This window comes from Acomys minous (genome assembly GCF_964271855.1).
Source record: "Acomys minous genome assembly, chromosome: 11".
Taxonomy (NCBI): Eukaryota; Metazoa; Chordata; class Mammalia; order Rodentia; family Muridae; genus Acomys; species Acomys minous.
Window position 1 is genome coordinate 35,518,622 of NC_140492.1, and position 14,602 is coordinate 35,533,223.

The 14,602-nt window shown below is 41.4% G+C and overlaps 1 protein-coding gene across 1 annotated transcript in view; it reads left to right on the forward strand.

Moving 5' to 3' along the window:
* CRYBG3 (crystallin beta-gamma domain containing 3) overlaps window positions 1–14,602 on the forward strand; it is a 100,848-nt gene that overhangs the window by 84,691 nt on the left and 1,555 nt on the right. The window contains exons 18-21 of the mRNA XM_084801431.1: window positions 5,428–5,567; window positions 8,353–8,476; window positions 12,774–12,932; window positions 13,746–13,905. Coding sequence (XP_084657557.1) covers window positions 5,428–5,567; window positions 8,353–8,476; window positions 12,774–12,932; window positions 13,746–13,905 — 583 coding nt within the window. The remainder of the gene's footprint in view (window positions 1–5,427; window positions 5,568–8,352; window positions 8,477–12,773; window positions 12,933–13,745; window positions 13,906–14,602) is intronic.

The following is a 14,602-nucleotide window of genomic DNA, read 5'->3' on the forward strand; positions in this document are numbered from 1 at the left end:
TGTACTTAAAAATGTGACAGTACCATAATTTGGTTTAACTGCAGCAAAGTGTAGTTGCTTGACAGGAACTGACTGTCTTGCAGTCCTAGAGGCCTGCAGGTTAATGTTATTCATACGCCGCTAGTGGAGGAAGTGCAGGGAGAGTGGGAGCAGCGTGAGAACATTTGTTGGAGCATTGGGAGATAAAGCAGTAGCACATCCAAAGAACAGAAGAACATTTACAGCGTAGAGTTAGCAGAGGGCAGCTGCATGCAGGAACAGTTTCAACACCATACACCATAGACAAGAAAAGCAGCCTACCTCTAGGAGCTCTGAGTTTAAATTCAGGTGTACTCAATATATTCTATTCACTTAAATTTCTGATGCTAATTTTGTATATTGTTAAATACTGTTCGGTATTGTTAATTGCATGTTGTATTAAAAAGTTAGGTTAGGTAGTTTCACATTCAAGGAAGTTTAAATACTAGTACCTCCTGCTTTGATTGTCTTACACTGTATATATATTGAGCCTAATAAATACACACACACACACACACATTATTTGCCAGTTAAATTTTTTCTAAAATACAAATGGAAAATCCAGATGTAATATTGTAGATAGGCATAAGTGATGTTATTTGCTCTTTTAGAATCTAAAAACATGTAAAAAGGGGGGCGCCAACATGAAATGAATGAAAAGGGCTCTGTGCGGGGGTAGCTGTTGAAGTGTGTCTCAGTGTCCGACAGCTCTCGGCTCAGCTCCCACGCACCATTGATAGTACTGAGTGCACCAAGGCCTGTGTTCTTCTCCGGGTCTCCACTTTCTGATCTACTCGAACACAAGGAATAAATGAGCTGGTGCATATGAAGCCCTCTAGTGCAGCGCTGAGTGACAGGGTACCAGCCACAGGCAAGGGCTGATTCCTGTGTATGCAAAATTATGAGTTGATAGGCAGCAGGTGCTAATAGGATTTTCTAACCCAGAGGAGATCATATTAGAGATTTCTTAAAGATCAGTGAGCGTTCTATTAGATCACATCATTTCATTTACCTTTCCCCAGTAGTTTGGCATCTCTTAGGAATGGTATTTAGGCTACACATTATGGTTCACATCACTAAGTTAGTTCAGTTGCAGTTCCCTTTAAACTGACTCATTTGGCAAATATGTGGGGGAGCTGAAGGTGTTGGGCTGTACTGTACAGATAGAGCTGTTGTCAGTGTCTAGTGCTAACTGAAAATGTTATCTTTACAGCCTAACCAGTTAATAAGCCTTGAATTACCGTCAGCACATTTTCATTGTAAACAGTGATTTGAGACCTAAAGAACTATATAGTGTCATCGTATGTCATTGAGTTAAACTTTTTATACAGTTACATTGAAAGTGACGATGTGGTTGTATTGTTCTAGCGGGGGCCGTACACTGAGGTCTCTGACCTTCCAGCATAGTTGGCAGGTGTGATTTCTAGAAAGTGGGGATCTCAGATGCTCATCAGCGGAGCATGCAGAAGCTTAGGTAACCTCACACTTGCAGACTGATCATATCCTTCAGCATGAAACATTGGCACCTAGAACATTTTAGAGGAACAGCAGAGGGATTAGCTTCTGGGACCATGGGGCATAGGCTCCAAAGCCTTCCCTTACTTACCCTGTGACTGTGCCTTGACCCCTCAACTTCTGTGTGTAAAAGTAGTGCCTACACCAGAGGCAAACCTTAGGGATTAAATGGGTGAATTCAGGTCCACAATCCCTCATGGGAATGGAGTTTAAGATTCAACACTTTCCACATTTTAAAAAGAATTGAGTTTTTTATATGGTATTTAAGAAAACACCCCGAGGGGTACAGAAATAATTCTATAATTAAACACATTCTATTTCTGGAATGAAATTTATGCATTGACTCAGACCAGATAAATATTATAAATATGCCTATGTTTGTTCAGGTTGAATTTGTTGCCAAATAAATTAGGGAGAAACTTTGTTTTAGACTCTTATAGAAATATGAGTATACATTTATTCACTTATAAATAAGACTAACACTTAGTCTCTTAGAGCAGTAACAACAAATAAGCACATATTTAGAACATATTTTGGTAATCTTTACTGTTATTATCTCAACATCTATTAATTGATGGGCCAAGGCTGTACTGGTTTTTTTTCCTAATTTAAATTTCACTTATATATAAATTATTCAAGCATTCTTTTTCTTTGATAACCTGCCCACACACTCCTCTTTGAAACTGTATCTACTTTGCATGGCTTAGACATGACCTGGCAGGAATGTCTTGTTACTGCTGACTCCCAAGTGGAACTTTTAGCCCTGAGTGGTTGGCTGTCTCCTAATTTAGCATGGAACAGAGCCATGACATTTACAGAGCTCAATTTGTAATTAAATTCTTGTGGTTTCTATTGTTCTCATAAAGTACAGATTATTCTGTCATCTTCTGTTTTGAATACTTACCATTAATTTTTGTTATCTTGCTATCTTTAAACTTGGGGAATGCATCAGAATATAGACAGTTTTAAAAAATATTTCTTGGACTCTCATCTCGAGTGCTCAGCTACCATAACCATTGCCATAACCCTGTCCAGATTAGCACTGTGTTGCCCTTCCAATCTTCCCATGCTTTGAGTACATGTGTAAGCCAATTGTACTTGCACATCTACATGTAGTCATAAATGAGATATTTAAGCTGGAACAATATAAACTTTAATAACTTAACACATAGACATATCTGATTTATCAGAGCTGCCCTTGAGTTTAGAAACAGTGGATGCTTTCAAGTAAAAGCTTGTCAGATTGGACTAGACTATGTCCTTTCACTGTCAGTAAAGACGTGGGTTAGTTCCCGACCTTGCTTTGTTAGTCATCTCTTACCTGGTTACTGCTGCTTAGGCTGTACATTTGCCATTTAGCCTACTCGCTCAGTTAAGCGATTATTGATTAATGTAAACTCTTAGAAACTCTTTAAAACATCTCGGTTGTTTGGCACATTTTCCTCAGTTTCCCTGTATCATTTTAAATAGAGGAATAAATAAATCATTTTTTTCTCAAACTTTCTACCTTTTATTGAGATAACTTTCTAAAATGTTGACTTGTTAGAGCAAACAAATTTGATGGAGTATGAATTCAAACTCAGCCTTTCAAAAATGCTATAGCAGGCATCTGTAAAAGGAGGAGGAGGGTTCTGTACATACCCCTGTTTTAGTTAGAATATTGTGTAGAATTTAAATTACATTCTCATAGACCTTTTTTCCCCTTTCTGGGTTACAAGTTTCACCTTTACTGTCTGTAATTCTTTTCTGGAAAGTTGCTGATGGTTGATTCTGTGACCCCTTTCTAGGCTCCTTGACTGTCTTTTCTCCCTAAGCCACGACTCACCCAATAGATACGTGGACAAAGGTCAGCCGAAATGTTTTTTTTAAACCTTGAAGATAAGGATATTGAAAAAGTCTCAATTACAAATCTACAAGTCTCTTGTGGGCTTTGGTTGCCTCATCTATCACTTTCCACCTTGGTTTTTGAGGCACAGTCTCGCTGAGCTCAGAGCCTACCTTTGGCTCCACTAGCTGGGCACAGCAACTCTCCCCGCCCCCACTATCGCAGCACTGGGGTTACTAATACACACATGCTACCAGCCTCAGCCGACGTGTGGGGGCTGGGGGTCCAAACTCCGGTTCTTGTGACTGCATGGTCGATACTTCGCCAATGTCACCACACACTCCCCAGCCCCACCTTTGCACTTGTCTTTCCCTGGGTACCCATTTGTTTGCCTTAGCATACCTAATTCATCACTGGTTTTCCAGACTTTGCCTTGTCTCTTTATATTGTTGCACTTTTAAATATACTGTTAGTTCCCATCTCTCTATTCTTTATTCATCCTGTTGCCAGGTAAATTTCTGAGTGTCCATATTATGAAAACTACACACACACACACACACACACACACACACACACAACACGCACACATAGTTACCAATATAAATATCTGAATAAATTATATATTAACAGGATTCAAACTCAGAAATTACCAAAAGGCACCTAGTAAAAAATTTTTTGTTCTTCTCGTGCCCTTTGTTTTCTTAGACACTGTCTCAGAAGAGGCAATATTTTTTCTGGACAATGTTTTTAATTCATATACAAGTACATATTTATAATGTATAAATTTTCTTTTTTCTGCAAGCCGGTAGGTATCCTGTGAAGTATGCTGTTTTATACCATCTCTCTTTTCCTGACTCTGCAGACTTGGCCTTGGCGATCTTACCATAAAGAGCTCCTCGTCCTTTCCAGAGCTCACTAGGATTCTCTGTATGTAGTTCCCCTGTTTATTGAGCCAGTCCCCTCCTGTGATGAACATTTAAATGATGCTTTCCCTTGCAATTCCAAACACCTTTGCAAGAGATGACGATGCACAAGTCACTTTGCTCCACTGCAAGTATTATCTGCAGGTCACTTATAAGTAAACCAGTTGGGTTTTGATGTTTTTTTTTTCTCTTTTAAAAAAAGTTGGAATTGGCCATCAAAGTTATAGGTATTCCTGTGACATTTTTCCCGATACTTAGTTTTGGTTGACCCTTCTGATTCACTCCTCAGTCCTCCCCCAGGCTCTTCCACCTCCAGTTTCCCCGTCATCCTCATAGCACATGCGTTCTGTAACCACCCCTACCCTCTTCTTTAATGCAGTTTTTCTCTGCTCTGAACCCTGGCTTCCAAACACGTCCATCTCCACAAAGATAAGCATATATGAAAGTAAGAAACTAAGAGCTTCAATTTACCCCTATTTGACCAGCCACAGTTCCTGCTGTGTGGGTACTGATTCCTTCACCATAGTCTCAGTCCTTGATTCTGCCCTGGCAGTCAAACTGTTTGCCGCCCTGTCAGCGTAGCAGGAGATGTGGCAGTGTGGCACCTGATGACAGTCAGTGAGCATATATCCAGCACCCTTCCTGTGGGACTTGTCTTCAGGCTGGTTGGTTCTACTGGCTCCTCTAAAAAAGCGCATGAATGCCTGCCTTGCCCCTTCCCCCATCTTCTCTACCTTTTAAACCTGTTGCATCCTTTCAGTCAGGTACCATCTTATTCATGCATCGCCGTCGACTCTTCTTACTAAAAAGTAACCCTGCTCTTCCTGAGCGCTCTCCCGGGCATGTTTATTTTCATACCATATGTTACATCCCGCTATTACTATACTTCTTCTAACTTACCTGCTGGTCAGTAATACCCCAAATACAGTGATGTGGCCTTGGTTTGGTATCTCACTCCCCAAGTCTTGTTGTTGCCATTGAGTATATACAAGTAAAAAAAAGCATGGCATTGCTTACGTGTCTGCACATGCTGTTTTCAAGTAAGAGTGCCTTCCATCTTTCTCCTAGGGTTACATTTGAGACCAGGTTGTCTTTCAGGTGTGCCCACACCTATGATGATGCTCTTCCTCTTTTTATGTGTGTTAGGTTTTTGAGGAACCTTCCATCAGCCTCTTTGCCCTGGAACATTGTGAGGGAAGAGAGTTACATCTTGAAGATGCTGTGAATTCTGTTTTGAACAAGGACCTGCACTTCTATACCCAGTCTGTGTGGATAAAGAGTGGACTGTGAGTACGGGAGGGGCGGCTCGCTCTGGGATGGTTATTGATTTATGACAGAGTTGCTTGGTTGCTGTCTCCCCACCTCTGCTGTTAGCCCATTGGTGCCCCTGCTCTTCTTCATCTGGATACAGTAGTAGCTTCTGTTTAAGTAAGATAAGATGGGACTATGGTGACTACATGATAGTCTGCAGTGACCTGGAACAAGAGCCCTTTGGGGAGGAGGGCTGGTATGGATCATTGAGCAGTTCTACCAGGTAACAGTCCTTACTTGAGCCTACTTCCCTTCTGTGGGAAATTCCATTAAATCATCTATTTTGACTGTGAATAGCATCGCTCATGTAAGGCAAGTGACCACTTAAAAGACTAAGATGGTTTGCTTTTACTCTGACCTGACGGTTTGTTTGTCCGAAAGCAGTCCCTACCAGAGTGTTCATTCTCTATAGCCCTCACTGGTTGATGCATTTCTGCTACCAGACAACATGGTAGGGTACAGGCCCTAGGTGCTTAGATTCTGGAAAACTGTCTTTTTAAAAGTGTTAAGTGCTTAATGTACACGTTAGGCATGTACTTAAACACAGTGCTCAACAGACTTGGAGAGTGCTGTAGTTTACTTTGTATCCTGGAAAATCTGCCTTTCTGTTTATTTCTGAAGAGTCTGGCACCAAGGCAAGCTCTTGGTCGAAAACCAACAGTATAAGAACAAAACTCAAGTATGAAAATATGCATACATGTTGAAAGTTAGTATAAAAATGACTTTTTATTACGTGTAGTAATTAACTATTTAAATCAAGAATGTCAGAAGCTAAGTCAGCTATTAGATCAAATTGCTCTTATATAATTCACACATACAACAATTTAGATTTTCCTTTGAAAAGTATTTCACATGGTTTGGTCTTTATTAAAAATAATTGGTTTTTTCGGTCTTAATATAGGATTCCAGAATATTACATTCCAGTTAACTAAGACCACTTGAGTTGCATTTTAAAACCCTATATAGGATTTTTACACTTTTTAAATTTTTGATTTTTATATTAATGTACATTGGTGTTTTGACTGCATGTGTGTCTGTGTGGAGGTGTCAGATCCCCTAGAAAAGGAGTTACAGACAGTTGTGAGCTGCCATGTGGGTGCTGAGAATTGAGCCTGGGTCCTCTGAAGAGTAGTGAGTGCTCTTAACCACTGAAGCCATCTCTCCAGCTCCTTACACTTATCTAGGTTAAACTGGTATTTGGCACACTGCTGAAGAGCTCTCGCCTTCCTATTTTTATTCCTTTCTAGAGAATGTATGCAATTTCACCTTGACACTATTCTTGACAGCTGATTTATCTATCTGCTCTCCTCAATTCTCTATACCGGAATAGTGGTCTGTTTAAAGCCCTTCCTGGGCTACTGTGGGCTTCCAGCACCCCACTTGATGCTGAGCCACCTACTCTGTGACATGTTTCTTTTATGGTAATGTGACCCCGTGTATGTATGCCATGTGTGGAATCCATTGAAATGAACATGAAATGGGACTCATTTGCTAAAAGCTGGAGAGGTGGCTAGGCATCCCTGGTCATGCTGACCTGCCCTTGCCCGTGGTTGATTAGATTTGGGCTGGCAGCTGTAACAAGTCAAGAGACGGTTGCCCAGTGCTACCTCAGTATGCCCATAATTTGGCCAAGTCTGCCTTCACTTAAGGAAAAAAGGGTGGACTCTACTCAAGCTTTTTTTGATTTATTAAATCAGGTTTTCCTAAGTTCCTCCCTCCTGCCCACAATTTTATGTAGGTATTGGTGCCTTTTCCTTTACTCACCAGTGGTACTCTATAAGATAAAGACTTTTTCTTTTGGATAACAAAAGAACAGAAGCCACTGCTATAGCAGCTGTGGCTTCCTGTCACTATAACAAAATGCCTGAGGCATATAAACTTAGAAAATATTTGTTTTGTTCTGAAGGTTCCAGTCTGAGATCAGCAGCCTGATTACTTTAGGCCTCTGAGTAGCATACTAAGATAGAAATATGCATTGGTGAAAACCCAACGAGCCAAGAAGTCAGAGGAATGGACTGAAGTAATACTGTCCCTTGAAGGACTGCCGACCAGGTGTCATTTCCTGAGGGTTCAGCCATATCCCAGGGGAGCTATACTGCAGACCTTAGGGGACACTGGTCCACACCACAAGCTTTGGAAGAACCAAGCTCCTCTGCCATCTTCCCTATCTTTGAAAAAGGGGAATCTCTGTGGGTGGTCCTTGGTGGCCTTGAGAAGAAGTGGAAGAAATGTTTAGAGAAGTTGCAGCTATCTGGAGAAGCTCTGAATCTCATGTGACAACCAAGAAAAGGAAGACTCCTTCCCTCCTAAGTAATGCTGAGAGGCAAATGTATCAGTGTTAAAATGCTTTGAGATTTGCTACATTGTTGGATGCAACCTTTTTAAAAGTGCAGGAGCCTGACATTTCATTCTGACTCCAGATGCAGTGGCTGTCTTCTTGACCTCTACCAAGGAAAAAGAAAAATGCATAACTATGTATATTTAAAATCTGTAAACTGGGCGTGGTGGCACATGCCTTTAATCCCAGCACTCAGGAGGCAGAGGCAGGCAGATCACTGAGTTCGAGGCCAGCCTGGTCTTCAAAGTGAGTCCAGGACAGCCAAGGAAACACAGAGAAACCCTGTCTGGGGGTTGGAGGAGGGAGACTCTGTAGACCTAGAAGCTGTCAAGCATGATGGTAAAATCATTGATTTTAGTAAGAGGTTGCTTTTTTTTTCTTCTTCTCAATGTCCCACACTTTTCTTTCCTGCTTTTTTGCAGGTGGGTAGCTTATGAAGGATCCAATTTCTTGGGAAGGCAAATCCTTCTTGTGCCTAATGAAATCCCAAACTGGACAGCATTTAGTGGGTGGAAAACAATTGGTTCTATCCGCCCTGTGAAGCAGGTAAGACGTAGAGAAACAACAGACCCTGATAGCTTGATTTTCTGGCAGAAGTGTCCTAAACCACAGTACTGGAAATATTGACCACTTGGTCACTTATGGACCCAAGGAGGGAATTTTACACATTTTAGCCAGTTCATAAAATATCTAAAGTCAATATTGGATTTTAGTGTTGAATCCAAAGTTCTATCACCATGTTCTTCTCACAAAAAAATAATGTAAATTCTGTGGCAAATAATGGGGGAAAAAGATCCTTAGTATAATGAGTTTTACTTTCTTTGCATTTGAGTTTTTCCATTATGTAATCTTCAGGTTAAGTCCTAGCAATTTAATTAGAATAGTATTTATCACACACCTACTTTTGTCAGTCTTATGTTTCAAAGCTTCCCACTGCACTTAGGATACAGTCTGGGTGCATCATGGCCTGTGGGATCTGGCTCCTCCTTGCTTCCCCCCTATTTCCCCAGCTTTATCTGCTCACTCATGTCTTTATCGCACATACCCCCAAGTGCAGAGGGCTTTTCCACACAGCCTGCTAACAAGGCTGTGCCCTCGGCATAGAACATTTTTCTTGTTCTTTGCCAACTTGTCCTTACCTCTCCTTCTAATTCAATGTGCCAGGTCCCCCGCCTCTGTAAAGTCCTAAGAGACTTGGCTTTCCTACAAGACCAGTTCATAGCTTATAAGTACATCTGTAGATGAACTGGCTCATTCCTACTCTGTTGGAAGCCACTTTGAGAAGTGGCAGTGCTTATTTTACTCGTTGTTCTATCTAGTACCTGTCACAATGGTGAGGACCAATGGGCGCAAACTTGTGGTGAGCTGCAGATTTGGATTTAACATGCTGAACCCAAAGTTGACACATTTGATCCCCAGCACCCACACTAAAAGCCGGGTATAATGGTGCACTTATGTAATTCCACTGAGAGGGAAGTGGGGCAGGAGGGTCTCCTGGCTTCCCTGGCACAGTAGTACTCAAGTTCCAGGCAACTTAGGTGGAACCCAAGAGGCCACACCCAAAGATGCCCTCAGACATATATACACATGTATATTTGTAAGTCCCCAACACCACACAAAACATGAAACAATGCAGGATTATCAAGAGCCACAGGCAGTGTGTGGCACCAAGAAGGAAAGTGGTGCATGTAGAGCTATCTACCTGTATGTGTTTCTTAGAATACTGCTTCACTTGGTTCTGACAGTAGTCTGTTAGGGTAAGGATTAGTACTGGAAAATCAAGACTAAGTACCTTGACAAAGGCAACCCAAGTGTTAGAGATTTTTTATGTTATCAGGTGCTTAGGCACCTAGCCTCTTTAAAAATAAGATCAGCATTTGCTGAGCTCTACCACCCACTCCAAGCACTGAGCAGTCTGTCTAGCAGAGACAAGTGCTGAGGCTCATATGTGCCCACCTCAGTCTTTTCTTGTTATCTCCTTCAATACAAATACACTATTAGGCCTCTGTCGCGTCAATCCATAGTTTAGTTTGCTAGTAATGGGATTCTGATCAGTCACTTCATTTCTTAGTACCTCAAGTTCTTTACTGGGGAAGCTGTTGGCATCATTGTGATTATTGAACATATAGACACTGGCTGCGTATTAACTATGGTAACACTGTGACTTTGGAAGTATATTTACTCACTGTGTTCCAGAAGAGAACCAGAGCTGTTCTGTTAAAGGAAACCGAAACATTTGTGGCTTCTCGGTACACTGCTGTTACAGGATGCTCCTCACTCCCAGTCTATGGGATAAGGGGTAACCCAACTAAATAGCAGGGAAAAACAAGGTAAAAGTGGGAATGCAGTTAGGATGGTGCTGATTTAGTAAAGTAGTGGGAGTAGGTTCACCTTTGAAGATCCATGAGTTCTGGCTAAGTTTCTAGTACCAGGCATGGTTTTGCAAGTATTAAGCCGTTCTTTGTTGCCAAGATATGATTACCACTGTGGCACCTTAGGACAATCTGGCAGCACAGTTGGGTACAACTAAGTACTGATTGCTGTGCCCTCCTCCCCTCCCCAGCAGCTTGTACAGTATCTCTGGTACTCTCGAAGCCAGTCATTAGGAGGATGCTTGAGTCCTATGTCCAAAGTATGTGGGTTCTTCAGCAAAGGGACTTGCCTTCAGCCTCTCAAATTCTTCTTGGATAACATGTCCATACCAGATATTCTGACTTAAATTCATTTCAGTAATGTTTTAGATTATCCCCACTGTTTAATCAGGCCTCAGTTTTGAAAACAGTAGCTTGTTACTCATGTTAACTTTGGTACAGGTATTGGTGCTTCCATAGTTCTTGGTGCTTCCATAGTTCTTATCTTTGTTGAGGAACCAGGAAATTAATCAAAACATGATCCTCCTTGAGGCTGGGAATACAGAAGTCACTGATGTACTTATAATGCATGTCAGTGATTTTTAAGTGTAATTACAGAGGAGTCAGACTACAAGTGGTAATAAGGGTAATTAGTACCTTGCCTGGTCTAATTGATTAAAACTATGATGTTTAGTCCTAAAGTAATTGGAGTTCTGTCATCCATGAAGGTCATACCTGTTTCTTTATATGTGCAAGGTAATGCAACTATAAAAGCTCACTGAAGCTTCAAGAAATCAATAAATGTTACTGTGGGAGACAACACTGAGCTGTAGATACTTAAGTGCATTACTATAGTTATAATTATTGATGCCAGAGTGCGTAGAGTAAAAGCCTGGGTCTGGCAGCCCAACAAGCTAGTTACAACCTCATGTCTTCAATACACCAAATAGTAAGAGAAAAGATACATTTTTCCATGTGCCATACTCAGATAAATAATGGGTCCCACCCACCCAGTCTGTCTTAGAGGCAGTGATATGAGGTACATGTTTAAATAGAGCGCTAGAGTTATGCATAATTAAGCAATACTTGTCAAGGTTTGGTCCCCAGCACTGCTGGTGGTGGACGACTCATTGTCTCGATCAAGACTATCCTGCAAGGGCAGCCTGCTAAGTTGTCAGAACTGTGTAATCTCTTGTTAAGAAGCAGTTCCCTCTCTGGCTGGCAAAAGGGCCTCAACTTTCCCCTTCTTTCAGCATGGGATTCCTGGGAAATTTTCAGTTCTTTCAGGAGGCTAAAGGAAGGCCACATGATATCTTCTCCTACCAGCATGGTTACAGACATGAATGTAGACATAGTTTATTTTTTAAGATACTCAACAGGCTCCTATGGCCCAGTCATTTGCTCCTTCTACTTGGTAATTTAAATGCTTAGGTGATGTCTCATAGAAATGCTAATAATAAGCACAGTAGCAATTTACCGAAAGGCAACCAGCTTCATGTTGTGTTGTCAACTTCAAAACACAACATTCATTGGTAGTCTGGCCGCAACATGACCAAGCTCTACTTACCTGGGCAGCATTAAGTTTCCCAGTGACAGTACAAAGTACTCCAAGTACCAGATCACTCATTACCCTGCTAGCGTTCTCCTTGGGATGCCAGCTCTCTTTGTTTTATCTTCAGGACCCGAGGCCTGCTGTTGAGCTGCTTCCAGTGTCCTCCGTTTCACACGCACAGGGACAGCACCACAGGGATGACCACTGTGTTCCCGCATCGGTCTCAGAGCCATCCTGCCCGAGATCGGCTCCCTGTCTGCATGAGCTTTATTAATAAAACTAGAGCCACAAATGTTTTCTCCGAAAGCTTCTGGTTATTCTGACAAAATTATCATCACGGAAAACATTTAGCACAGGACTCAGCAAATATTAGCTTTTATTCAGATTTCTTCTTGTAAAACTTGTGTGTCATGTATTCCAGACAAAGCAGTACAGTCTGGCTTCTGAATACAGAAGTAACTTCTTCCTTAGATAAAGGCCTTGCTGTCTGGGTTTTCAAGACCTTCCCTGGCAGCTCCGGACCATGCAAGCACTATGCCAGTGTGCCTGACTGCCATGCTTGCTATTCCTGTATTGTCACTAAGTTCCATGTTGAGCAGGACCTGGCCCTTCTCCCCATCCTTCCCAGCACAGCTGAGAAATGAGGAAACTCAGCAAGGCCCTAAGTCTCCACAGCCGCAACCATGTCACATTGAGTTCTGATCAACACAACTATTATTACCTTTTAGCTTCTCATATAGACACTTCTCAGAATGTTTAACAGACACTGCATAATTTAAGCTCTGTATTCAAGGATTTATCACCAGAAAAAAGGTAAATGCATACTAGCCAAAGGAATTGAGTGAAACAGTATTTATTAAAGTTAGTACCTTCTCTCTCTCCTGCTTTTCCAATGTGGAAGTCCAAGCCCCTACCCCCAATGGCTTTTCTCTTTTCATAGCCTGCAGTGTACATCAGAATAAGAAACCGAGCCCAGGATGAGTATTTGACAGTCACCGGGAACCTAGCTGATGCACGGACAATGTCTGTATGCATCTCTCCCTACAGCGGGAAGGACACTCAGATCTGGCACTACTGCCGAGGACTATTTAAATCCAAGGTAAATACTGTGCTTTTTCTGACATCTATATGTTATCTACAATACTGCCAGACCAGCTGGCATGCCAAAAACAATGTTGGCTTCCTAGATACAGTGTGTGGTAATCATAAAAATGTTGACGTATGTAAAACGGACCTAGACTTTCTTATGCTCCAAACTGAAAAGCATTGAAAAGTAGAAAGTACACTTTCAGTTTTTAAGGACCAAGGTTAACACATACCTAAATAATTCTATCCACTGGAGCCAAATCCAGCAATATGTTTTTGAGAGAAGGGTTCCTTATTTGACGGCACAAATTCCAAACATGTCAAAACCCTTCTTTTTAGAATAGTTGTGAACAATGCTTTAAAAATGAAATACAAGCATTCTCCCTCGTTATGCTTGATTCTCTGGGGGAACAGAGCACTAATTCAGAAAAATGCTACTATGTCTTTATTTTTATTACAAAAATGAAAAGCATTTAAAAGTTGTTAGTACCTGCTTACTGTATCTGATTATCTCTGGTAGAGTGTTTAGTTTTTTAAAATAGAAAACTAAGCATCACATAATACGTCTAAGCTAATAGGTACTTAACACTCCCCCAGTTCTACACACCTTTACTGAAGACCTGTTGTCAGAGGCAGAGCCTTTTAAAAAACATATGCGTGCATTTCATTGTTGGTACCTATTCTTCCTCATCAGCCATAAAGACTTTTAAAAATAAGATGGAATATTCAGTTAACACATAACCACTGCATGTCTGTGTCTTACTCACCCTGTCTGTTTATATTGGCAAATGCAGTAGTCTCATCTTCTTTCCTAACCATTGTGTAGGCCAGTGATACATGTCTTGATGTGATTGGTGGCCGGGACACGCCTGGAGCCAGGGTAGCCTTGTGGACTGAACATGGGCAGTTCAGGCAGAAGTGGAGAGTGAACAGAAATGGAACCATCAGCTCTTACCTCAGTGACGAACTTGTCCTGGATGTTAAAGGTAGGCCTTTGATAACAACAACCAGGGTTCTCACGCCTCTGAGTCTCAGGGCAAGCTCTAAACCCCTCCTCCTTCCACGTAAGGAACATTTAAGAGAAATAGTTACTTTCATTTACATTTAGAAGAAAATAATGGCCGGGTGCGATGGTACATGCCTCTCTCAGGAAGGCAGAGGCAGGCACATCTCTGTGTGTTCAAGGCCAACCTGGTCTACAGAGTTCAGGACAGCCAGGGCTGCACAGGGAATCCCAGGGGGTGGAGGGCCTACAGCCAGGAAAACAACAAAACCCAAAAATAGTCTCAATCTACAACAGAAAGGATGCCATCTGTTTCTTTCCCAGAAACATCTTGTGTACTGAATTTCTGTGATCCTTAAAAGCTCTCAGTTAAAATTTATGGCAGAAACAATTAACCTTGTTCTGTAATTCTTCAAGGTCAGGGCCAATATTATTTATGGCTGTTGGGTCAGGCACAACCACTGTTGCTATAGAAACAAAAACAGCACCTAACACTCAAGAGTTTACTTGGGAGACTTGTTTTTGTTGGGCACTATGCATCTACAATCATGTACTTTTTAGCTTTTCATTTTGACAATAGGGTCTAATATATTCATCTACTAAAACTGTGTGTTGAACAAAAGGTTGTGAAATTGTGCAGTTGCTAATCACACATGTGAACAAATAATCTTTTCTTTTGA